A 26,665-nucleotide genomic window follows, 5' to 3' on the forward strand; every position below is an offset into this window, starting at 1 on the left:
TGGGCTGGAGGCAGGAGTTGCTTTGCAGAAAGCTCCCTTGGCTGAGTTGCTGGGGCCCTCCAACCACGGAGGGTCAGGCATTGCCCGTGGAGCGCTGGCTGGGTGGGCCCTGAAGGGCACTGGGCCTTAGGCCCCCATAGGTTGAGGCTGGCTCTGAAGGCTGCTGTTCCCATGTGTCCTCACGGCTGGCTCTGCCCAGCATTCCCTGCCCAGCGGCTCCCAGGCCAGCTGGGGGGGCCTGGTGTCCATGTGGCCCAGTCTTGCCAATTTAGCTCCATGTGGGTTTCCAAGAGACAAATCCAGCCATGGGGCTCTCTGATAAGCAGCCTCCCCAGCAACCGTGGTTGTGGCAAAGGGTGGGGCCCTCCTGCTGGCTGCACACCAGTGACCAGGGGTCTGTGTACAGCCTCACACGCCGCCAGCCTGAGCCTCAGGGACTGAGCCGGAGTGGCCCCTGGGCACCAGCACAGCCGGGCCATCCTGCTCAGGTCACAGCACAGGCGCTGGGGACCCGCTCGAGTTTGTCCAGGCCACACCCTTGGTCCGAGTCACAGAAGCCGTCACTGGCTAGTCTTCCCTGCCAGTGGCCGATGACCAAGAGGTGTCCTTCCCTCCTGGAGCTGGGGAGGCCCAGTTGCCCTCACAGGGATTTGTCTTGCTTGTCCTCAGTTCCCCACCCCATGCCCGATTTCTCTCTTGTCTCCCCACAACCCCCAACCAGCCACCCTGGGGAGAGGCTGACCCGCCTCGGGTGCCCTTCACTCAGCTCTCCGCTCCCCAAGACGCTGCTGCAGGAATCTGAGCCTGTCCTTTACGTTCTCATCTCAGTCAGCCTCTTCCCGCTCTCATCTCAGTCAGCCTCTTCCCGCACACCACACAAGGAGCTTGGGAGGCTGGAGGACAGGCCTCAAAACGGCGGACAAAGCATTTGGGTTTCAGTCCACTGCCGTCCCCTCCCCTCCTTATTCCTTCTTCCCACAGCCTCCTTCTTGCTCATATTTTTGTTCAAAAGCCTTGGGCAAATTATCTTCCATTTTATGTTACTTGTGCTTAATTCCCCCTTTCATCCCCTGGGCTAACAGCTGATTTTACATAAACTAAAATTTCACAACTATAGGTATATTTTTCAATTACAGATAAGCAGAACACCTTTAAAAATAAGATTTAATGCTTTATTGCTCTTGATGGTAAATCAAAATATGCTTTAGAAATAAAGTTAGTTTAATGGAAAATAGGAATATCTGCACCAAACCATAAAAATGCATTTAATTAAATCAAGAGAAACACTTCATTGCATACAATCACCGAGTCCTCTTCCTGTCCCCTGCACACCCTGGCTACATTACCACGATCACACCCTAAATTCCTAATCCTTCTTCAGTCGCCACGTACTGTGACTTCTTAAAAAAGTGCTTGTGGGCGTGAGGCGGGGACGGGTCTCCCAACCCAGAGCCCTCCTCAGCAGCTTCAGAAAAGGCAACTCATTTGGCATGTTCTGCTTTGGTGTGCTTGAAACATACATTTGCATGTGTCTAGTGTAAAGCAACAAGTATGGGGAAATAAGTGGAAATGAGAGGTAAAGCCCCAATTACATGGTTCTACTGCTATGTGCAGGCAACTGGCAGACTCTTGAGACGGGCAAAGGGGCTGGCTGCACCTTGGCGCTGGGCAAGTCAGTCACTGACCAGCTTGGAAAATGAGAGTAAGAATTGGGTTCCCAAGGACAGGATGCCCACGGGGTTCTCTGTTGCAATTTGCACACAGTGCAAATGTTTGCAGGCCCTGGGAAGTGGGGTGGGGGTGTTGGGGGAGGGCATCAGGCCAGCTGCTGGGGCCAGCTCTGGTCGGCCAGGTGACCAGGTCAGGCCTGGGGTGGGGCGCAGGGGGCCGCGTTCAGGCACTTGGGGTGTCTCGCTGGTTCAGGGACGCAGGCTGGGAGCATCGGCGGAAGGTAGGGGTTGGGGGGCAGGGGGCAGAGGGGGTGAAGCCTGGCCTGGCCCGCAGTGCCAGGACCCCACACTGGTTTTCCATCACTCCAGTCCCTGCTGTTTCCATGTGCTATGATCTTCCTGCCCTAGACATGGTTCTCAAAATGAGAGCTGAGACACAGTCAGAGGTGCTAGAAAAGGACTGTTTCCAAACCTCTGGGTGCTCCTCCCCCTTGTCTCTGCAACTCCATTTTCTTATGAGTATTTCTGACACAAGTGTGGTTACAGCAGAGACCAGCAAACTGCAAAGGTAAGTGTGAGCCCTGCATGACGCAGGCCGTGCAATTACGTGGCCCTGGGAGCATCTGCACATGTGGCCACACAGCCCCACCCTCAAGGTGGCTGGGAGCCAGGCAGGGGCCGGCCTGGGTGGTCCAGAACTCCCAGCTGGGCCAAGGGGCTGGGCTGCACTGATGAGCTTGCTCACCTGGTGGCCTTGGCTGGCTGCTGTGGGCAGGGTTTTCTGAGGAGCTCTGAGAGCCTCTCTGAGTCAGGTCCAGGGGCTGCTATTGCTTAGTGGAAGGACAGCGGCAGGACCACGCTCACGGGAGACAGCAGGGTCCATCGGCTCGCCCCCAAACCCCCGTAGGGGAGCATGTCTACGGCACGGTAAATGTATCCTGGGCTCCCTCCACTGTCACCTCTTTACAGGGGCTGGGCATGGTTCTAGACACACGGACTTGGCCACTCAGGGGAGGCCTTCTTGGACTAAAGCATCAGCAAGATGCTTCTGAGGTGAGGTGTGCTTTGGACGTCAGACAAGGGTCTGGGGCAGGGCACCAGGGTCTTTGGTTTTTAGAGTGGGGACAGTGGAAAGTTGGGACAGTGGAAGAGAGAGATGAAGCCAGACAGCCAGGAAGAAACTTCACAGCGGGAAGGGCCTTACAGAAGGCACCAGAAGGGTTCCTCCCCAAGCGAGGGCTCTCGAGAGAACTGATTCCTAGCAGGGCATTAGCGGGGATTTGGCAGATTAGATTGGAACCTACGATGCTGAGCGAGACCCAAGTGGCTCCTGGGAGCAGGCGATGCCTGGGCGGGCTGGGCTCCCTGGTTCTGCCGCCCTCCCACCGGGGCGAGGCCTGCAGCCGAGCGGGGGGTCAGTTCCCAGGCACGCTGAGGATAAAGCCCGAGCGGTTCTTGGTGAAGTCGGGCTCTGGCTGGTTGAGCCGCGTCTCCACGGAGACGGTGCACTTCTTCCCATGCAGGCTGCACTGCACAGGGTTGGTGACGTTGACTTGAAGGTGACGCTTCTCACTAGAAGAACCAAAAAGAAAAGAGACCAGGTAGGCAGTTAGCGGGCATGTTTAGGACAGGGAGCATCTCCCTGGTAACCCCTGGGATGCTGCAATTTGCCAAGCTGCTTTGGGTTATTGGTTCTGGGTGCAACCTCCTTTCTTCACAGGTGTCCAAGTGACGTGGCCACAGGTGGGCTCAGAGGAGCACCTGAGGGAGCCCAGGGAGAGGGCGAGGGGAGGGAAGACCGTGCTGGAGCCGCAGCCTCACACCAAAACCATCGCTTGGGGCTTCATCAGGAAAGCAAGAGAGACTGAGATTCTTGCACTGGGCCGACCACTGAGCTTCAGGGAACCTATGCTGACCTGGCCCAGGGGCGGGAGGTGTGGTTTGAACCACGGACCTCCAGGGCTCTGGCTGAGGCTGAGGACCAAGGTGTTCGGGATTTAGGGGTCAGCGGTGACTTGTCACTGGGCACGGGTTCTGGTTTGTGACTGGTATTTACTGGTTATCCTAGATTGCACATGAGTAAACGGAGACTCTTCCCCACCACACATACATGCCCTCATGAGAGAAACTTCTGAGTCCTGCTTGCCACGGGGTCCAGCCGTTAGAACTGGGTCTGACTCTGATTTCCCCAAGGCCCCGTGAAGACTTCTCTCGGGCTCTCGTTCTGGGGCAGAGGCTGTGACTTTGTTTGCCAGAGTGCAGAGGCCGCTGTGCCAGTGCACCCCACTGCCCTGGCAGCTGTAGAATGGGGAAGGGTCACGGCACCCCCAGTTTTGTACCCCCTTTCAGCTCTGGGCAATAGGAACTCACGTGCCTCCTGCTGGCCAGAGGGAGGCCTCAGCTGGGGCCTGAGGGGCGCAGGAGGGGCGCAGGGGACAGCGAGGCTGTGCACTACCTGCTCAGTGTATAAATAGAACTCCAGCTCTTACACCCACACCGAATACACTTAAGAAGCTGCTTATTATTTCGAAAGCTGAGAAACTTGTCGGAATAGGCTGGCACCTCACATTTGCTCACACATGCCAGCACAATTCCACATTGCATCCTGGTTTATGCCTCGTCAGCTTTCTTTGAGATGGGAGGGCGGAGGGAGAACGACAAAGGCCTTCTGGGCTGGAGCTCCCGTCGGGACGGGCCAACTTGGCCGCCTACCTGAAGCCCGGAAATGCTCTGTCACCTGCAGGCCCCTGCGTGTGGACAGGCCTGCGGGGGTCTCTGCACTAACGGTGCCCCGCCGCGGTGGGCAGGCCGAGGCGGGACGTGCATTCCGGGCCGGCCCGGGGTGGGTGTGAGGTGCTCCCTGGGGCCGTGACACTATCCGAGGCCCCCTCCTCGTGGCCGCCGGGGGCCGGAGGAGCAGCTGCGCGGCCGGGTGTGCTGAGAACAACGCCGGCTTCGCTGGGGCAGCCAGCCCAGAGCAAGTTTTCCGAGGATGCTCTGTGGGTACATCCCACAGGAGGCCCCTAGTTTGGAAAGTAATTTGAAGTGTTCTTAGGGGCTCTTCTCACAGCCATTTTCTACCTGCTTTCTCACTTTACACTTAGTAGAGGCAGGAAATGGACAAAGGAAAAGACCCATGGTTATCGCTCTGGGCATTAGGTATCTAAGACTTACTGTCTTGTCAGCTGCAGCTAAAACCTTGGCTTAGACATTTATTTTTAACCAGACTTGAATGTAAAAATAGCAGAGCCCATCAGGGGCAGTGACTCAGGCTCTTCCCCATTCCCGCTGGAGCTGGGGCTGCTCTGTGGGGCAAATGGGGTGCGGCCCCTGGGTGGGGCACCGCGGGGCCTGGGCCTCACCTGCTGGCCTTCCTGATGCGCTCCCTGCCCCACAGCTCGCGCACTCCCTGCCTGTGTCCGAGCTGGGGCGGCCCCCTGCCTCACCTTGGTCATCCTGGCACCGCCTCGGAGCCCTCCCTGGAGGACAGCCCTCCCCTGACGCTCTCCCCATGGTGGCTGTGTCCTGCCCTTGGTCCACTCTAGAGGTCTGGGCTCTGCCTTCAGTCTTGGGATGTGCCCCTGGTCCTGCCGTGTGTGCAGTCGGTATTTCAAGTCACTTCAGACTCAGAGTCTTATAGAGAGGGCTCGAAAAGAGTCAAATTCCAAGTCAGGTTGAAACTTGGAGACAGCGCGGCAGAGACAGAATCTGAATGAATGGATGAAGGGATGAATGAACGAATACCATTACCCCACCCTTCTGAGACATGCTACTTTCAATAGGGTCCTCCAGACTTGAGACGCCCCTCGGCATGTCCCAGGATTCAGCTCCCTCAGTGCCCCCGAAGGCTGGCCCTGCCTTGGCCTACCCTCCTTCTTTGGGCTCTGTGTCTCTCCAGTATTTGCTCCACAGCCTTGATGCAGTGGTTTAGGCTGGTGGGAACATGATGAGGAGCAAATATCCATTATAAAATGGCACCCCAGGATGACAAGGATACGACTTCACCTTGAAGCGGAGCCCTGAGTTGCAGAGGACACCTCTGCAGATGCTTCTCCCCATAATGGGCGCGTTGAAAGGGTCACTTCCCACCTTCTTCTTCCTCCCCAGTCCGGAAGTGCCGCGGAGTGAAGGTGATGGGGGAGGAAGCAGGAGGCAGATGAGAGAGGGGGAGGGGAGGGGCAGTTCCCCTTCTCAGGGAGCTTTCAGTAGAGGGAAAACAGAACCATGTTTCTGGCAGATCAAGAAGAAAACACACAAGTAAATACCATTTAGAGCGTGAGGCCACCACTCTCTAGAAAGGAAAGGCTCTCGCTGGGGTGGCAAGCGGGTGGCAAGGGGGCAGCAGAAGAGCTGGATTCTAACGCACGGTGGCCGCGGATGAACTCTGGACTCCTTCCCTCTTTCCCTAGGACAGCCGCTTGGTTTTCCTCTCTTTCCCATGGGCAACACCGGCTCTCCAAGGCCCAGCACCAGCCTAGCCCACGGGGGCTCACTGGGGTGAGTGTTCCCACGAGCCCTCCTCTTGGGTGTGAGGAGGCCCAGCTCGGCAGGACAGCAAGGAGAGATGCCGGAGAGAAGGGCCAGTGTGCAAAATGCCTCTCTGGCACCTCCACCTGTCTTAGCCTTGTTCCTGAGCCTGCCCTCTCTCCTGGATCACAGATACTGGTCCGCGGCAAAGGGCATCAAATCCCTTCTCCCTACCCCCTCCCCTCCAATGAATGAGAATCAGACATACGTTAGGAAAGAGAGGTGGTGTTTATGGTGGTCCCCGTGCTTGCCCCAGGGTTTCTGCTCGGCATTTTTGGACCCTCTTGAGCTTTCTCCTGATTCTTTAGAGTTCTTAGGACAAGAGAGCATGGGCCCAGGGTTGCAGGGTCCAGATCTGTGTCCTGGCTCTGCCACCTTACTGGCTTTATGACTATGTACAAGTCATTTAAAACTCTGTGAGTTTGTCTTTTTAACTGGCAAATGGGCATGATAAATATATTCTTTGCCTACTTTGCAGGTGAAGGCAAATGGAATGAATAATTCCATCCATCAACCCAGCCCTCCTCACCCCCAAGTACTTATCAAGGGCTCCTCCATGTCAGCCTCTGTGTTTGGCACTGGAAATACAAAAAGTGAGTTTGTAGCCAGAGGCAGGGGTCTTTTCCAGAGCCTTGGGAAGCCTGCTGCCCTCAGGGGCTTACGTCTACTGGATGATGCACACGGGCACTCCGGAAACCGAGGCGCGCGTGTGTGTGTGCACGCATGCAGGACACACTGTTAGTTTGCTTTACAGAAAGATTTTTCACTCCTTTCTCAGTAAAGTGCTAAGAACTTCCAAAAGAGATTGTTGAAGAAAGCTACTATTACTCCATCAGTTTACATTCTTTACATATTTTAGCAGCTTATAGAATTCTGGAAGGTGAATTCTAACCCCGTATTTAAATTCTACAGGTTTAATGGAGCATTCACTCCATATGTGCTAGTCTGTGCTTCTAGAAAGCAAGTTTCCGGAGGGCAGGAAGGGTCTTTTGAGGGGTTCACAGAAAGCACCCCACATGTGGGGGATGCTCCTGAGGAGCATTGACGACCTCTGCACGTCTAGCCAGGCCCCTCATTCTCGGCTTGCTGGGGCAGCAGGATGCGAGGTGTCAGCTCATTTGTTCTGTAGACTGCTTCCTCCCAGCATTTACGCTCACCATTAACTGGAAGTACTTACTGCAGGCTCATAAATGAGAGGGCAGTGGCATGAGTGGTCACAATTCTGTTAGGACTGCAACATGCGCAGCCCGTGAAGTTCCTTCCAAAGGGTAGGTGGCCAGACAGCATGTAAAATGGGAGGGTCCCAGTTGTCCCCTCATAGTGAGTGTATGCCTAGTGGCCTGCTCCTTTCCTTGGCACAGCCCTGGGCGAGTCTGCCCTGATTCCTGGCCTATCTTTTTGGAGCTGTTGTGGGGTGTGGACAGAAAGCGGGGAGGAGTGGCTGCATGCAAGGTGTTTGTAACAGGACAAAGAGGGCAGGAGAAAGAGCCAGTCTTCTGGTCCAAAGCAACATCCTGGCTGGTGCTGTCCACTCTGCCATCGACAGACCACAGTATCAGAAAACCTGGACTGCGTGTGGTGGGTCCTCAAAAAGTTAACCACGGAATTTCCACATGACTCAGTCATGCTGCTCCTAGCTGTCTACCTGAGAGAACTGAAAACAACCCAAATGCCCATCAGCAGCTGAACGGATAAACAAAATATGGTAGATCCATACAACGAATATTACCCAGCCAAGAAAAGGAATGCAATTCTGATCCATGCTACAATGTGGAGGAAACTGGAAGACATTATGCTGAGGGAAAGAAGCAAGACACAGAGACACGTATTGTATGTTCCATTTATATGAAAGGTCCAGAACAGGCAAACCCAGAGAGATGGGAAGTAGAGCAGTGTTTGCCAGGGTCTAGGGGAAGAGGAAAATGGGCAATGATTGCTTAATCACTGCAGGGTTCAACTTTGGAGTGCTGAGAATATTCTGGACTTAGTGGTGATGGCTGTACAAAACTGTAAATGGTAAATTTTATGTGTATTTAACCACAATTAAAAACAAACAAACAAAACAAAACATGTGGATTGATCTAAAGGAAAAATATGAACTTGCCCCCAAACCATGTTTTGTCTCCTCATTTCAAATTCAACCAAAAATGATTTTGTGGGCAGAAAAGGGTTTCTGGTGTCCATTCCGGAGCCAGAGTAGCACCGGAGCCTCGGGCAGACAGAGAGTGGTCGCTCCAGGGGGTAACTGACATCTCCTGCTTGAGCTTCACCAAACTTCGACAATCTTTTTAGAGCTCGAGTTCTTTTTTTATTTTTTCAAGGAAAGAAAACAGATTCTATAGGTGGAGGCAGGGTATCTCCCTCTGATGGTGCACCAAGCTAAATGACAGCTGATGACGGAGGTTGGCTGCAAAAAGGAGGGTTTTTTCCTCCCCATCTTCTGTTACAGGATTTAATGGTTCAGCAAACTGTGGAATTCGGGGACTTTTATCTTGTTTCATCTGTTCCAAACCATCACTGCAGGCAAATGGCCTTTATCAAATTACTTTCCTTAGTTTTTTCGTTTAGATTCCTGTCTTAGAGAAACCCGTGGGTAAAAATGCAAGACTCGACGGCTGTGAGGAACAAATGCCTTCCTTGTGCTATCTGAGCACATACAGATCCTGCACGTGGTGGGAAACATGGAATCAGCCCCCAAATGTCCCTCCTGTTCAGACTCCTGGTCGACTGGGCCGTGCAGGGCTCCAGACTGAAGCCAACCAGGAATCCCTGTCCTGGGGGATCCCAGGCAGCCTGGGCTCCGCTGGGATTAGGAGACGCAGATCCACTAGCTTGCCCTAAATAAGTCAGACACTGGACTCAAGGAATCGGGATGAGCCATTTTCTCCTCTCAGTGGCGTCCCAATGGCCATCCCTGTTGGAAGGGTGTCAGCCTGGTTCCAACAACTACACCTTAAGCGGAAACAACGGGAGTGAGGTGAAGCACAGGAGGGACCTAATACAGACTTGCAGCTTGGAGAAAGTGTCCTTGGGGGTGTGTGGCAAGGAGTTCCTGAGAATACTGTGAGGCTAAGGGATTGCTCTCTCATGCTGGGTCACAGGGAGTGATGGGGGGAAACTCGCCCTGCGCTAAGCACAGGCAGGTAGTAAATAATGCAGTTCCAAAGGATGGTGAACATAGTAAGTGTTCCGTGAAAAGCCCTAGAGCTGTCAGGAGAGACCATGAGCTTTCTCCCACCCCTGGCTCACCCTGAAGACAGCAGCTCCCGATGGCACGTCTGGAGCGCAAGCCTGCAGCTGTTGACCATGCAAGTCACTTCCTCCGAGAAGTGAGCCCGTCTGCTGAAGTCAAACCATAGAGGGCATCTCTTTCAAAATCCTGCCTTGAGAAATACTACTTCTGTTTTTGTCAGGGTCGAATGGACACTTTTACCATGGTCTCTTCTAAAGCCAGGCTAAGGCTCCAGAGCAGGGCACTGCATCTCCTCTCCACTGGGTCCTTTTTGGGTTTGCAGCTGATGAGGGATGGGGGAGAAGCTATTTTTATTTAGAAAACGAAACTTCTTTTTCCTTGTCACTGAAACAGCCGGGTCATGTCCAGGTGCTCCCAGCAGCCAGCCTGCCCCGAGGCCCCACCGCAGCCTGCTTCTGCCTCCCCCCATCACCCAGTTGCCTCTGTGGCCAGGTCCCAGGGGCGAGAGCCAGCGCTTTCCCTCCTGAACTGCCTGACACTGCTCCGGCCCTCTGTGGTGAGATACCCTCGCCCACAGCTGCTCCCTTGCTGCACCCTGTCATCCCTTTCTCTCTGCCGGTGACAAGCACCCGCGATGGGCTGGGCACTGTCTAGACAAGGAGGACGCAGGCCTGCGCCCAAGGCGCTCCTGTTCTAGATGGGGAGATGGGCAAATACCTCCCTGCGGTAGGCACAGAGGGCATCTGGCCTTGGGTGGCTGGCGTGGGCTTCCCCAAGGAGCTCACGTCCAGACTTACACCGTGGGAAAAAGGAGAAATCCTGCAGGAGTATTTTTTCGTTTTTTCACTCCTTAAAGTCTGTTTTTTCTTTTCACTTTATTTGTTATCCCGCAGTGGTATAACCCAGCCTGTGGTTTCCATGAAGGGCAGTTTGCCAATCAGTGTCTCTTAGCCTGGCAGGAGGTTCAAACACATTTTCAGCCACTGCCAGACAAATCCCCTAAATGTGCCATAGACATCTGAGTCATCGTATGTCCAAAACTAAGCTCATCTCCGTGGTCCCCTTCCCCCAGACTGCTCCCCTCTTCTGGCCACTTGGGTCTCAGCAAGTGGTGTCATCATCTACCCAGTCACGGAAGCCAGAAAGAGAGAGTCAGATCTTGTCTTCTCCCCACACTGCCCACATTGAATCACCAAATTCAATTGATTTCACCTTCTGCATCTCTCACCACGGCCACCGCCATAGCCCAGAACCTCACCCCTTTTCCTGGGTTACTGCAGTAGCCTCCTGATTCCACTGCCTTAGGCCTGCCCCACACCCTGCTTCAGACACATCCTCCCCACTGTCATCAGAGAGATCTTTCAAAGGCCCAAGGACGTCATGTCATTCCACTGTTGAAATCCCGTCAGTCATTCCCCAGAGCATTCGAGAACTGCCCTCCGGCCCCACACCAGGCTGAGGTATTCGCCTGCCATCCTCAGTTCTCTTGCAGGACTGAGCACCGAACTTTGGTGTGGTGGTTCCAATGGCATGCCTGGAGTTGACAGGGCTCCCTGTCTGCTTACAAGCATCTAGAAATGCCAAATACAATCCAACAGAAAGAATATTTGGAATCAAAGAGGAGGCTAAAGGACAGAAAAGAGAATCTCCTTGTGCCAGGAGGCGGAGGCCCAGGGAAGTGCTGGCCTGAGCAGGAGTCATGCCTGGGGCCGTGTGCCTTGGAAGTAGGACTGAGGTCCCACAGGAGGCTGGGCCTTCCACATGCCGCCCACACAGCAGGGACACTGGGAGGAGTGTGCCTTCCAGCCTGGGGAAGGGGCAAGGAACCTCTGGGTGGGAGGAAAACAAGCAAGCAAGGGTGCAAACAGATTTTCAGTAATAAACTAAAATCCCAAGCTTCCCTGTCTCTTGGCCTCTTTAAAAGCAAATCCACTGCAGACCACCAAAGGCAAACAGAAAACCTTAACAGCAACCAGAGAGAAAAGACACATTATTTGCAAAGGAACAACAGGACTCCTCATCAAATGTGAGAAGGTAATGAAAAATACAGACTCTTCAATGAGTTGAAGGAAAATGACTGTCAACCTAGAATTCTATACCAAGCTTGCCATCTGAGAGTGTGGGCGAATCAAAGACTTTCTCAGACAACAAGGGCCAAGAGAGTTGGCCAATCTCAGCTCTCGTGTAAACAGTCACTGAAGAGGTGTCATTAGGAAAGATACTGAATTCAGAAAATAAGAGTGGAGCATGAGACACAACGGGAAGCAAATAAACAGGCAAACATAGAGGTAAATCTAAATAAATATTAACTATTAAAAACAACAATATTAAAAATGACTAACTTGGGGCATTTAAACAATGTTGAATCAAAATCCTGGATAACAAAAATATGAAAGATGGAGTGGTAGAACCAGCGACGCATTCAAAGGTCCTTACTGCGTTTGAAAGGATGCCAGAGGGTCTGAGTGAACTTCCTTAAAACTAGAACAAATGTGAAAAAAATTAATAGTAGAGTAGAATACTAGATAATGTATGACTTTCAAAGCAGTAGAAGGAAGAGGAGAAAGAAAATATGATCCATCTAATGTAAGGTAGGAAAGGGGAACAAAAGAAGCAAATAAAAAACATGGAAATAAATATATACATGAAAATTATATATGGAAATATACAAATATATTAAACAAAGACAGATTTGCAAAGAGGTAGTGAGAAGCCCACAATCATAGTAAAAGACCTTAACATACTTCTCAAAAATTTATAGTTCAACAGATAAAAATATTAAAAGAACATAGATTTGAACAACCCACTTAATAAGCTTGATCTAATGTGTGCATGTGTATATAAACATCTGATACCTCAGGAAGTACCTAAGAATTGGCATCATTCAGAAACCATCTTCTCTGACTATACTACAATAAAAATAGAAATTGAATAAAATAATATAATAACAGAAAAGCATACAGTACTCAGTGCTTTACAGATACTGAATCATGAATTCCTCATAACGGCACAAGGTAAGTGCCGTTTTCACAGGAGGAAATGAGGCGCGCAGAAGGTTAAGACTGCCCAAGGTGACATGGTGGGGCCAGGGTGGACCCAGGCAACCTGGGTCAGGGGTCCGGGTCTTAACCTCTCTGCATCCTGCTCCTAAAACAGTCATTAGAATATAATCATGAGCTGTGTTTCCCTATTTCCTAGAGACTCAGTGGTGAGCTGAGCATTTTTTATCTCTATTTTAAGAGCTCCTAGTGCAGTATCAGATATAAATAAGAATTCCATAAATGTCTATGGAAAGAATGAATGGAAAAAGAAAAAGAAGCCATGATTAAGAAAGCAGCTCGGGGCTACCTTCAGCACAAGACACCAAGCAGAAGACCAGCGTCTTCTTCAAAGCAGGGCTGCCCAGCAGCGGGCGGCAGCCATCGGCGAGCCACAGGTGGACCCAAAGGTCAGGTGTGTGCACGTGCCCTCCTGCACCCTCTCTGTGCAAAGCTCTGTTGATGTGTGGAGTGTGACTGAAGCACATGAAGAGGCACGAGGGATGTCCGTTATCCAAGGAGGGGCTTTTGGGGACTGGAGAATTCTTTTGCAAAGCCAATCACTATCTTGCTTTGTAAATCCAAACTTTCTTCTGTTAGGGCTCCCTCCGTTTTGCTAATGAAGTTCTTAGAAAAATAAAAACCTTTGGTAGGAAGACAAACATTTGGACTATGGATTTTGGAACCATAAATGCAAGGCTAGGGAAGTTCCAGGAATGCATCCGTGAAAGGACGTGTTGTCATTTTTGCGTTCCGAAGCTTATTTCTCCTAAGTAGTGTGGACTGACATTTCCAATGACCACTTCGCTATTTGCTGGCTAGGGCTGGTGTTACTTAGCACCTACAATCCTGTGTTGTAAAGAGGTGTTGGATTGAGAACTCACCACATACTGGGCATCACCTTATTAAATCCTCCCTAAAACCTTATATATAAGGCCCACTTTATCAATAAGGAAAGAAAAGCTTAGGAAGATCAAGTAACTTTTCACAGCTGGAAAGTGGTGAAGCTAAGATTTGAACGGGGATGTCTGTCTCTTGAGCGAAGCTTCTGAACCACGATGCCATACGGTCCCTGCATTGATATACTTTTCAAACTATGGTATGGGACACAGCCTCTGCAGCATGAAATTCTTTAATACTTGCTGCTTTTGAGTCAGAGAAAAAGCACTATGAGGTAATGATGCTAAGATTTGAACATTTCCACCTGCAACAGTGACTCCCACTTTGGGGTTAGGTATATCCACTTTACATGCACTTTTACTACTTGCATATTTTCTCTTCCTGGGCCTTTGCTCCTTTCATTCCTTGATCTTCATTTGGCCAGAAGACATTGATGCTTCCAGGCAGGGATGTTTGCAGGTTTTCAAAAGAAAAGGGCACTCGCCTGGTGCTTGGAGAATTTGCGTACTTTTCTGAGTATTCTCCAGCACCCACTGTTGCCTTGGCTTTCCAGATGGAGTTCCCAGGGAGGACTGTGGCTCTATGCAGACTCTTGGTTTCCGTTTTTTGTCAACCTAAAGGTTCCGGTTCGTGTCTCAGGTGCCCTCCCCGGCAAGGTTGACCAGGTCTCGGCTTCTGCTTGCTGCAGGTGGGGAGGCTGGTTCACCCTGAGAGGCCGGTGAGTGCCACGTGGCTCTCTGATTTGTTTCCCCCCACCAGTGTCAGGGACAGAGGTGGCAAGAATGCCCCATTTGCTATATATATTTGGAATCTGGACTCCGTAAAGGCTACAGTCTTCTATCCCTCCCAAAATATCCAAATTAATGCTTCACAAAGCCAGGGATAATGAATCCTTTCAAAACCAAACGAAGCCAAACCAACAAAACTATACCCACAGCTCCCTCAAAAATAAGGCAAAAACAAGAAAAACAGAAGCTATAAAAGAAAACACCACTAAACCAAACAAAGACCCCACCATGAAACAAATGAGACTAGAGCTATGAACGGAACGGCTTCACGGTGCAGGGGCTGCTGTCGTCCCTCGTGTGTGTGTGTGTGTGTGTGTGTGTGTGTGTGTGTGTGTGTGTGTGTCGGCAGTCGGGGCACCAGGAGCTTTCAGTCCTCTGACACCGTCCTTTCTTCTCCTCTCTCTCTCCCTTCAACTTGAAGCTTTGTGCTCTACTGTCTTTGGAGCTTTTTTGATCAAATATCTGTTTGAGAGATATTTTTCCTTTGCTGTGTTAAGCTATTTTTTTTTTAAACCTCTTTGCTGTTTCCTGCTTACATTTTTACTTCTTTCTTGGCACTTCTGTTAACAGCACCTCCAAAGTTAGCACCATCTGTGAACATGGGTGTTTACTTTCTATTCACATCATTAATGAAGGTGCTAAATAAGACTGGATCTAACTTGAACCAAGACCAACACCTTACTTTGAACAGATGATTTTTAGTGTTTTTTTTGGGAACATCATTATGTATTTGCTTATTCAACTAACTATTACCAAGAAGCACTGGGGCCTATTTGTTTGTGGCCGTGGGTCACAATCCTTGTCATCCAAGAACTGAACTTTTAAAGCGGCTAACACATCAACACAGGAAACATATATAACAAAAAAAGTCATGGAAAGAATGTATAAATAAGATGAATTATTTCCACTGGATTCAGGGTTCTAGAATAGCAATTATTAAAACTATGAACTTAGTTGGGAACTAAGAAGTTTTGCCACAAGCTCAGGAATTCTTAGGCATTGTCTTGAAACCTGTTCTACATCAATCATCTGAGTCTGAGGCTCTGGGATGCAAAGACAAATAAGAAAACAGCCTCTGTTCTCAAGGAGCTCACAGTGTGGGGAGGGAGGCTGACTTGTCAGCAAATAGCTACTACATAAGGTGCAACATATCAGCACCATTAAAGGTCCAAACAGCACAAGGAAGTGCAGAGTCCAGAGAGGTGCTCGCTGCCCCGCAGAGGGGAAGCCCTTCCAGCTGCTGTCTGCAAGGGCACGGCGCTTGGGCAGTGTTGCCCAGGCCTCTGATAAGCAGAAACATCATCTGCGTACACTCAGGCTCTTGGCACCCTGATCCAGGACGTGACCTGATTTCTCGCCCTCGCACTACGCTCCGTGGACGTGGAGAAGGCAGCGGCTCACCCAGCTTAGCCAGTTCCTCTCCTTCCTTTAAGGCCCATCAAGCTCTAATTGTCCTTCCTCCCCAAGGCTACCCAGATTTTCTCAGCCGCCAAGGATCTTCCATACCCTATAGATGAGGAGGCAATGTACTGCCCCTTGAAGGACAAGGAGGACTTGGGCAAACAGAGATGAGTCGGGGCAGCATTTCCGGTAGCTTGAAGCTTGACCTAAATGTGAAGTTTAGGCAATGGGCAGGGAATGGCCAGCGTGGGGCTGGAGTTCAGGATCTGAGTGTGTTTGGGAGAGTGTGCTGGGAGATGAGGCTAGCCACGTAGACTGAGGTTAAATGACAGGCAAGGAGTTTAGACTTAAATTTGTAGGCAGTGGGGAAGAAGCCCTCAAAGACTCTTGGGTAGAGAAGACAGGTAAGGCTTTGTTTTCAGTGCACTAACCGCTATGTGAAATGGCTTGTTGGATTCTCGGCTTGTCCGTCTTCCTAAGGCTCCGCCCCCTCCCCAAAGGGAAGCTCTGTGCCAGCAGGGGCCTTGTCTGAATCCCTGTGCCTAAAAGTGTCTGGCATACAGTAGGCGCTGAATGAAAGTGCAAATTCATGAATTTGATAGACACGATAGAGATGAAACAGGTGATAAGGAAGGTAGACGGACGAGGAGCAATTTGAGGCAGCAAAACCAGTAAAGGAAATGGTAAGTCAAGGAAGAAAGGGCAAGGACAGGTCAAGTTTGAGGGATGCGTCGGAGGCAAAACCGAAAGCCGGGTGACTGATTGAATGTCGGTGATAAAGGCGGACCATCTTACCATGTTCCCAGATTTTCAGCTTGGGTGTTGGAGGAGAGGTGGGGAGAGAGAAGGAGTTGGGTTTTGGACAATGTTGAGTTTGACTTCCTCTGGAAAATGATCCAGAGGGGTTCACCATCCATTACAGACCCGGACGCACGGGAAACTCACTCTACCCCTCCCGTAAGGGCATACATGATCCAATAAGGGTCACCACATATCAAAATCGCTGCACAAAACCTACTTTATAAGCAAATTCTATAACAAAATCAGTGATTTACAATAGTATAGTGATGCTGTGCTATATTAAGCATTAGTAAATAAAAAGCCTGGAATTTGAAAATTTAGGGTCATAATGGCAAATACAGCAGTCTGCTTGCCCCGCTGTGCTTTTAGCAATCTGGCTGGCATTCTCTAACTTCTGATTCAGGGTTATTCTTTTTCTTTTTTTTTTTTTTTTTTATACTTTTCCCACCAGTTTTTCCCCAGCAATCATTTATCTGATAATGCCCAAACTCTTTTAACAGTATTCTTAGGAATACTGCAAATTATAAAGGACAAAAAAAAAGGTCTAATCTTATTTAGCAAACAGAGGGTCTCATTCTCTAAAATTGTGGTGACCTACAGTAATCTGGAAACCAACTGGTCAATGTCCGATGACAATCAGCAAATTAGCTGATTGCAGTTGTTGTCAACGTAATGCTTGCTGAACAGTTAGTGCAAGTCATCATTTAGGGACTGTTAGCACATCAAACTGCTTGCCAAACTTGGAAAAAGTGATTTCTCTTGGATGTAACTGGTCTTTTGGAACTTTCGTTATAACACTTTTGGGAGTCAGACATTCCAGCTGGCAGCAGCAGCAGGGAAGGGATGGGGCAGGGGACTTCCACATTCCGGGTATTTCTAGGAATGTTGCTGAGAGAGAATGAGGACACAAAGGGGCATAGCGGAAAGAACTTGAGGACTGGAATCAATTTGTCTAGAGTTCAAATCCAGTGGTACAGCTCTGATCAATAACTCACCTTTTAAGCTCACTTCTCCTAAGTGGGCTCAGGAACAGTAATAATGCCCTCTCTTTCAAAGGATTTCAGTGAGAGTTAAGTGAGAAAATGTGTGCACAGTGACTTGTTCAATGCCCGGTGCAGAGAAGTGCCCCATAAAGATTTGTTAATTGAGAAAAGGGATTTAATGAAGGAAGCTCTTATGTTAGGCTGTTGGTTAAACAAGTGATCCCAAGGCTGACAGGACCCGGCTTTTGCGTCTCAAGGCCTCTCACCCTAACCACGGAGAGCCCCCCAGCAAAACCCACATCACGTTCTGGGGCAAAAAGGCTTGTAGATTCCAGGAGGCCCTTTTGACTTGTTCTTGGGTATTTTTAAATTCCATTTAAGCTGACACAAGATGATGTTTCTTTCTTGGGGGCTGATGACAAAGTTATTTTTACACATTTTCTATCTCACTCTCACTAAACCGTGCTGCTCATGCAGACAACTGTAGCCCACAGTGAAGACAATTTGATTGGGTAGTAAACAACTGGGGATTTTTGTTCTGAGGGGAATTCAAAGAGGTTAAAACAGAAGAAGCTAACTCATAAACCAACCCCAGAACACTGAGATGAAAAGAAACAAGTTGCCCACCTTCTACCACCTGTTTGAGAACAGAAGGTTTTACACTCAGTTTTGCCAGCTAAAAAATGTACCTTTCTCTCAGTGTGGGAAAAAACCCTTTACCACATGAAGAATGCTTTTGATGGAAAATCTGCCTCCTGCTCTGATACACAATTGCATGCTGGCAATAACAGAGGCAAAGCAGCCTTTCTATCAATATGTTCTGCACACTTCCTAGCAGCTCTGCTTTTTTGATTCTGCATTTGCTATTTTAAGAGAGAACATAATGCATCAATTTGCAGGCTTTTACTCAGGGCCACTGCTACAGAACTGAGAACTCAGTAATCTTGTCAGGCAGAGCAGAACAATATTCCAACAGATGAAACATTCCATACAGCCTTATTTCCCTTTTCCTGGGATGGGGCATCTATTTCTGGCCCTATAATGAGAGAAGAACTGGTGGCTGTGGTCCAGTTCTTCTTGTGCAGGAATCCCACATCACAGAAGCCACTCGCCATGCTGCTGCTGGTGGACACTTCAAAGGGATCACAAGTCTGCTTGAGCGCTCTCTTATTTTTTTAGTTCTTGGAAACGGGTTGTTTGGATCCAGGCTGGAACTTGCTGGCTGGAAATAAAGAGTGTGGTTCTCTCCCACCACATTTGCACTTTTCCTACCTTCCACGGGGAGTTCCTGTTCCCTTCATGATCATTAACTTGATTTATGAGCCCAAAAGGAACTGGCGTTTCCCTGTCCCCCAGTCTCCTAGGAGATCTCAATGTGAAGTGTCCCCATGTGGCATCTTGCCAAATTTCACTTGCCCATGAGTGCAGACACACTTTTAGTAGAAGGCCAATTGCATCTGATATCTCGGTGGGGAGTTTAGGCCGATTTCCCTGCTGTGTGTGTTTGCAGCTTCTGTGGCTTCTAATTTAGGCTTTATTTACTGCCTGCAGGGTCACCTGGGAGAGAGCAGAACAATCTGCCGCTGCACCCGTTGGCTTATAAGTGAGTTAGGCACATTTTCCAAAGACTTACTTTTTATACCCAGTCTACATGACCTGGGTCACTTCCACCAACCCCTCTAGTTCATGCTTATTGTATCTGATGTCAATTAAAAAATGGCACAAAATGCCCCAGTGAGTGGGTGCATAAGTGATTCTATTGAAAAGCGAATAATTCAATAAAAACCCTACACCAGTGGTTTCTGTTTTAAGAACTAACTCATAGCATCAAATGATTCAGCCAGCTGGATGGGGACCTTGAATTACTGGCCCAACTACATTAGCATGAAAACAATCAAGCCAAATGCACTCATTCTCTGGGGCTGCTAAGTCAGACAGCCTGAGTGATATTAAGGTCATTGCTGCCTGGGCGAGTCTGAAAAAATGGTCTATGCCCTAATTAGCCAGTTATATATTTGTTTTATGTGACTGTCATAAGAGGGGACCCAGAAGCCTGTTAAGGCAAGCAGAGGTTCTATAAGCAGTGCTGAAAAAAATCTGAAGAGGGCTGAAGTAAATAACCTCTTTGTCCAGCCAAAAATGTATTAGCATCAGCTTTACGGCCGAAATCTAGTCTGTGGATTTGGTAAGTCTTCCCACTTCCCTGTATCTACTTCTGGGATCCCATAGAGCAATGATTCTCAATCTTGACTGCACATTAGAATTACCTGAGAAGTTTTTGAAAACTCTTAATGGACAGGCCCCACTCCCAGAGATTCTGGTTCACCTGGTCCACAGTGTGGCCCCCTTGATTTGGTAGTTTTAAAAGCGATCCAGGTGATTTGCGTGTGCAGCCAGCACCTTGCACCATTGCCACAGAGCAATCAAGCATCACCTTCCCTGGTAATGACTGCAGGATGAGCCAGCTCTTTTTTGCCTCAGCCTAAATGCTCAAATCTGCTACCTGGGAACTGGCTTAGCAAATGACAGGGTTCCATTCATATACAATATAATCAATTAACCAAACTTTTTATTATGACAAATTCCAAACATATGCCAGAGAGAATAGTTACACAAGAATTATTTGGAGCAACTTTTTAGAGGTGCTTTGTACAGGAAGGGTTGAGCATCTGGAGGGTAACTGAGCTTGGAGGAGGTCTGTGGACCCTCCAGACAGTACCCCAGCCCCTATCACCCTGTCAACACCCCCCTTTTTGTCCACTTCTCACCCTTTATCCAACACACAGTGACTAAGTTCCTACCATGTGCCAGCTCCTCTAGATACAGTGGTGAATAAGGCAGATCTTGCTCCTGCCCTCATGGAGCTTACAGTCTAATGTGGGAAACTTCTTTAAACAGTAATTACACACTCATTACTGTTTATCCATAATTGGGCTAAGAGTTCTGAGGGTAAAAAGTACAGAAGATTATGTAATCACATGATGGGGGACCTAGTCTAGATTTAGGGGAATCAGGAAAAATTTCTCCAAGGAAGTGATATTTAAAAACATTATTTTGGTTATTAATTTTATTTACACACACTTCATATCCACCAAACGTACACTCCCCTCCCTCCCCCTTGTAACCTCTAATCTACTTTCTGTCTCTGTGGATTTGCTATTTCTAGACCTCTCTTATAAGTGATATCGTATAAAATATTTGTCGTTTGGGTCTTGCTTATTTTACTGAGCATAATATTTTCAAGGTTCTTCCATCTTGCAGCATGACTCAGAACTTCATTCTTTCTCATGGCCAAATAAGATTCCATTGTGTGTATATACCACATTTTGTTTATACATTCAGCTACTGATGGATACTCGGGTTGTGTCTACCTTTAGGCTATTGTGAATAATACTGCTATAAGCACTGGTGTACATGTATCCGTTTGAGATCCAGTTTTTACTTTCTTTTGGGTACATACCTAGACAATGGAATGCCAGGTCATATTCTATACTTAACTTTTTGAGGAATCGCCATATTGTTTTCCACAGAGGCTGCACCATTTTACATTTCCACTGACAATGAACTAGATTTGCAAATTCTCGAAACATGGCAGAGGTCGCTCAAAGATACACTGTTAAACCAAATGTCTAATGGTGTCCTGAATATAGTTGGTGTTAGAAAAAATAAAAAAAAAAATTAGACCATGGTGTGTCCCTTTTATGGACAACCTAATAGGGCAGCACAAATCTGTTTTCTTTTTTCTTTCATTTTTAAATTTTTTTTTAAGAAGGCAGCATCAGCTAGACTATGAACCCATCTGATATTTTAAGCCACAGTCATTAGAGCTTCTAGGACAAAGCTGGTCAACGGAAGGGCTATCAGTTGGGGTCATTACTGTGGCACCTTCATCACCCTGTGACCAGGAGAGCTGACAGCAGCACACATTTTGCTTAAAACCTCCCCTCCCCCAATCCCACCCGATTCATTTCTGATTTGGGGGTGGCAATCTCCTCCCGGTGAAGAACTGCAGTTGTTGAGCTCTCCGGGGCCAGGAGGAGGTAAGTGACCCTACCCCCAAAAGGGCCCAGCGAGCCAGGCTAGGATGGGGTTGCCTGCCCAAGGCTCCCCTGCTCTGCCAGGAATAGAATCTCTGTTCTAATTCTCACTTTATCACATGAGCTCCCTTTCAAAGGAAAGAAAGAGGGAGAAAAACCTGCAGGAAATCTCTTCAGGCCTTTTAATAGGTTTTTAAAAAATGACTTTTAGCTCCGCTTCACTCTGCGGGGAGGGGGAACAGCAGTGGGCGAGACGGGCAGCCCGGGAGGACGGCGGCCCCTGCCCGTCCTTTTATGCCTCGGAACCACAGCGGGGCGCGGCCGACGAGACAATGAGGCACGGGGCCGACGTCCAGGTAAGGGAAGAAAAGTTCCCGTTTGGCGGCCCAACTCTTCATCCTCCATGGTAAAGACTGGTTTTAAGTGAGGGAGGCCTTGACACTCCCAAGGATCAAACAGCCTCGCGCCTCTTTCTGTCGGCCCGGCGGGGGGCTCGCGTCCCATCCGCCCGGGGGCGCCTTCCCTGCCCGGCCCGGCCTCCTGCACCCGCGGGGTCCTCGGCGCGGCCCCCTCCACGCCCCCTCGGCCCCCACCCTCCACCCCGCTCCGGGCACCTGCAGCGGGGGCAGAGGCCCAGGGGTCCACAAAGGAAAGGGACGGAGGGAGGGGAGACACCGGAGGGAGAGAGGGACGGAGGGAGGGGAGAGAGCACGCGGAGAGCGAGCGAGACAAAGAGACTCTGCGCCCGCCGGGGGTGGGCTGCGCGGGGGAGGCGGCGCCCGGGCAGAAGCTGCCGCTTTTAGCTCCGGTCGTCGCCATGGCAACGCGGGTATTAGCGATTCCATCTGACATTAACATGCGGCCGCCGTCGCGCGGGCCGGTGGGCGGAAGACGTGCGCTCTAACACACGCACGCCCACCGCGGAGACCCGGCAACGGCTGGCTCATTTTAGACTGTAGTTTTATGCATCATTTATAGTATCCCGCCCCCTCCCCCATCCGCCCTCCCTCCTTCCGGCTGTTTTTGTTTGTTTGTCTTTCTAGAGAAGGTGATGATTTGGGGCTTAGATCATCTGCTGGCATATTGATGAGCTCACTGGGCTGCTGAAAGGGAAAGGGGATATGGAATCGGGTCAGCTAAGGGTATATGACTGGTTTAAAACAAAACATCGAGACATGGAATATTTGGGCAGATAGCAAGCCTTTTCTTTGAGAAACAAAACAAAGCAAAACCAAAAAACCAGGGAGATATTTAGCCAGAAATAGTTAAAAGGAAGGAAAGAGAGGCGGAAGGACTATCCCGCCCGACCCCCTACCCCCCATTTGAGATGGGATTAGTGGAAGCCCTGAAGACTCGAGGCCCATGGGAACACACGGGAACAACCCTGCAGCATTCTGCTGCATGTGACACAATTTTCCTGCTCAGATTCCTACTCCAAGAAAACCAATCTTTTTTTTTTTTTTTTTGAGTAGCCTGAGTCCAACCTCATGGTATTCTCTCTCAAACTGTATTTCAGCATGAACAAGGAAAGGCTCACAAAACAGTCCTCTTTAAGGGTGAAAACTGGTTTTAATAACCTGTATCTGCTGAGCCCACGGTGCAGGGGGTGGGCCCTGCTACTGTACACAAATGAAGTCCACAGAGGACTCCCCAAAGGCCAGCCTCCCGAATAAAATAGGAACAGAGCCCAGAAACATCCTTTCAGCAGGAATACCTCCCTATGAAGTCAAACAAAGAACCAAGGGGTGTGGTTGGGGAGTTTTTGGGAAGTCAGGGAATACCAAAATGTGGGTAGGAACATACGCCTTTTCTTCCCACCAGGAAGTCTCCTGTTTATGACACATCTTGCCTGGGTCTGGGCACCTTATCTTTAAAAGATAATAAAGCAGCATGTAGATGAAGGCTGGGCATGTGACAGGTTGGTGTCGGCTGGTGGGGGCTGGCTCCGACTGCTCTGCTCTCAGCTGCTGTGTGACCTGTGGGGTTCCCAGGGATCAGAGGGCACCAGGTTTGATTGGAGTGCCATTTCTTCTCCAAAAGAACCTCTAAGCACCTCTTTGGAGTTCCCTGAGCCAGAGAAATGCTGTGTTCATTCCAAGAGTCCTAAACGCTCCCTGATTATCCTGGAAGCCGATCTGGTATCTCAGAGTAGGGAGGGTTCTTTTCAATTGGGCCTTGACTCAGCCAGGGACAGAAAACTACCAATAGAATACATGTGAACCACTGTTATATTCCAGTATTCCAGAATATTAACCTGGCCATATTCAAGAGATTGGCAAAGTTTATCTTCCTTGCAAGTGGTGTTTGTAATGGCAGGGACTGGGGGAATGAATAGGGAAGGGATAGACTGAGGGTGCCCAGAACATGGGATTAGCAGGAAATTCGCCTCTTTGTCCAGCAAAAGCCTAGAGCCAGCACACTGTCTTTCAATGGACTTACCTAAAAGACCAAACCTCTCTTCTGGAAGCTTAGAATTCTAGAACTGGGCCTTGAGAGATGATCTGACCTTTAGTTCTGCTTTAAGCAGGGAAACATCTAAAACATCCTGGCCAGAAGGCTGTCTATTTATTTCCTAAAGACCCCTCCCTTAGGGACAGATGGCCCGTGCCTCCCTCACTGCCCACTCTGGTGTTCTTGCATCCTGACGGTGAAGAAGCTCTTCATAAACCATGACAACCAGCCTACTCCATAGAAACACACCTAAAATAGGGAGGCATAGGCCCGAGTGCTGCACATCGTTCCCGTGGTCTAAAATGAGTGCTAGGACAGTGAACAGTGAAAGCCATCTTCCTTCAGAGGCTGACTTTGTGTGATAAAGGTGCATAACTTTCCATATGATCATGAACAACCTGTAAAGGAGAACTCAGGGGAAGTGAAGGTAAGAGAATTTTCACATCATCTGAGTGACTCCTATGTTTGGTAGCCAGAGTTTTAAGAAATATTTAAAGACAGATTCCAGTGAAACTAATGACCAATAATTTAATATGACTTGGGAAAACACTGGCTAGTCACAGTGAAAGAATTCTGTTCTAAATTACACTAACTTCTTGATGAAGGCCTTCTTAAGCTTTTACATACATACTTAAAGTGGGTTAAATTATTATAGGTTGGGATGATTTGGTATGAAGGGGGAGAATTATGAATAAAGGTCAGTAGGAGGACATCAATGACAGGGAAAAGAAGGGAAAACAAGGGCGAAGGTGGCACCAAAGATAAGATTGACTTTTGCTACCCTTTTGCTACCATTTTTATTTTTGTTTTTCAATTTTATTGAGATATATTCACATACTGCACAAACCATCCAAAGTATACAATCACTGGCTCACAGAATCACCACAGAGTTGTGCATAAATCCCCATGATTTTGCTACCCTTTTGAGGAGGGCCATCCCATCCGTGAGTCCCACTGAGCAACATCACACTCCTGGTCTATCTCCTTACCATTTTACTGTCCCAGAGAAAATGGGGAATCTGAAGCCTCTTAGGCAATGGTGCAACTCACAACACTACTTGCTCTGCCTGCCTACCACATGACAGAAAAATTACTAGTGACCAAGAGGATTGGGAGGGCCCGAGGGCATGCACGTAGCCAGGAAGAGAAGGAAGGGAAAAGAGATGGGAGGGAAGGAAGGGAGAGAGAAAAGAGAAGGGGGGTCTTGAACACAGGAGGGACCTTGGTGATTACCTGGTTATATTCGTTAGTATATAACATTTTACAGATAGGAACTAGACCCAAGGAGGTTATGGATTGTCTGAGATCTCTTAGCTAGTTCGTGGCAGAAGTGAAACTCTCACCTGGAACTTTCAGATTTCCGACTCAATGTCCATTCAGTTAGTTTATGAGAGGAAAGAAAAGGGGAGAAGTACTGAATACCACCAATAACGAACAAGCATAACTCAAAGGAAAAACAGAAATATTCTCCACAGGAAATGAAGAAGACTAAGAAGATAAAAAGCATTCCATTCAGTCTTTGTGACAAAACCACAGGGCTGGAGGCAGTTGGGAGTCAGACTGGTTGGGGCAAATCCTGGCATCCACAAGTCTAAGCAGTGAGCCCTGGGGCAAGTTTCCTAACCTCACCGAGCCTCGGTTCCTCAACCATGAAATGGGAATTACAGTAGTGTCAACCTCACACGGACCCTGTGAGATCAAAAGTAACGAAGGGCCCATGGTAAAGAGCTTTCTGAGCACAGAGCTGCTACAACAAGGGATAAATAAATTTTTCTTAGTAGAAAAATACAGTTCAGATATTCAGCGGTGCTTTTCTATGCATGGGAAAGTGTATCTGCTTTCTTTGGGGCTAAATGAATGTAGCTAACTTTTTTGAATTTCCCCAAAGAAAAAAGCATCCTGTTGCTTTTGTCTTCAGTGAAGCATGCTTCCTTCTGACATCAACTTAATTTTTCCCCTATTGGTGAGAAAGTCCCAGTCTCAGTTTCACAACTAAAACAAGTGTTTCTTCTTAGCAGAGCATCATCAACTCTCTCCACAATTATGGGCTTGGGCATATGTTGGAAACATTGTAGAAATTACTTCTTTCCACATTTCATTACTTTGATTTTCTTTAGCAAATAATCTGGACCTTGATTACAGCTGAGGTTAAGAATTCTGACTATGAAGGAGTTCAGGGCTGACATGCTTTTTCACCATCTGTAAAACAGCAACGGTGAGGTTCAATCAATGAATCCCGGAGTGGGGAACTGCAGGCACCTGGTGTTCTTTCTTTGGCCCCTTGGGTGATACTCTGGGACACCGATCCACTGACCCAGAGGCAATCCTCCCCTCTCTCCTTCCATACACGGCTTCCTGTGGACGTCTCATTTAGAGACCTGACTCCTGACAAGTTTTACATTCCTGGTTATTTTTAGATTCACTAACTGTTCAAAGGAGGTTGCCACACATGGCGTGCAGCTGTGGAAAGCAGCTGCTGTGGTTTGATTTTTAGTCAGTTTGACTTGATGTTTCTTGTCAAGCTATTTCTAAAATTCCTGTGTTTTTTGGGTGATCTCAAGAAGTTTTTCCCTTGAGTATAAGGCGTGACATCAGAGCTGTGTTGGACAACTTGCTTCAGGTTGGGAACTGCGGTCGCGGTTACTACTTCTAGGGGGAGAGGCGGCCGGTAGCCGAGCCCTCAGCTCTCGGGGCTGCTCAAGGGGTACCGGCGGCGGGGGCTCTTTCCCGGAGGCGAGGGTGAGGCGGAGGACGTGGCCGGGGTCCTCGGCGGGAGGCGTGCAAGGTATGGAGGGCGGCGATAAGGACAAGACACTCTTCATCCAGTAGGAGTATGCGCCAAAGAGATTTATTCAGGGGTGATTACAGGTTATATA

At 48.9% G+C, this 26,665-nt stretch overlaps 1 protein-coding gene across 1 annotated transcript in view; it reads right to left on the reverse strand.

The window, feature by feature from the left end:
* Positions 1-1,158: 1,158 nt before the first annotated feature.
* MYO1D (myosin ID) overlaps positions 1,159-26,665 on the reverse strand; it is a 371,081-nt gene continuing 345,574 nt past the window's right edge. Inside the window, exon 22 of the mRNA XM_037810313.1 lies at positions 1,159-3,242. Coding sequence (XP_037666241.1) covers positions 3,086-3,242 — 157 coding nt within the window. The 3' untranslated portion in view covers positions 1,159-3,085. The remainder of the gene's footprint in view (positions 3,243-26,665) is intronic.

The sequence above is a fragment of the Choloepus didactylus genome, chromosome 18, assembly GCF_015220235.1.
Source record: "Choloepus didactylus isolate mChoDid1 chromosome 18, mChoDid1.pri, whole genome shotgun sequence".
Lineage (NCBI taxonomy): Eukaryota > Metazoa > Chordata > Mammalia > Pilosa > Megalonychidae > Choloepus > Choloepus didactylus.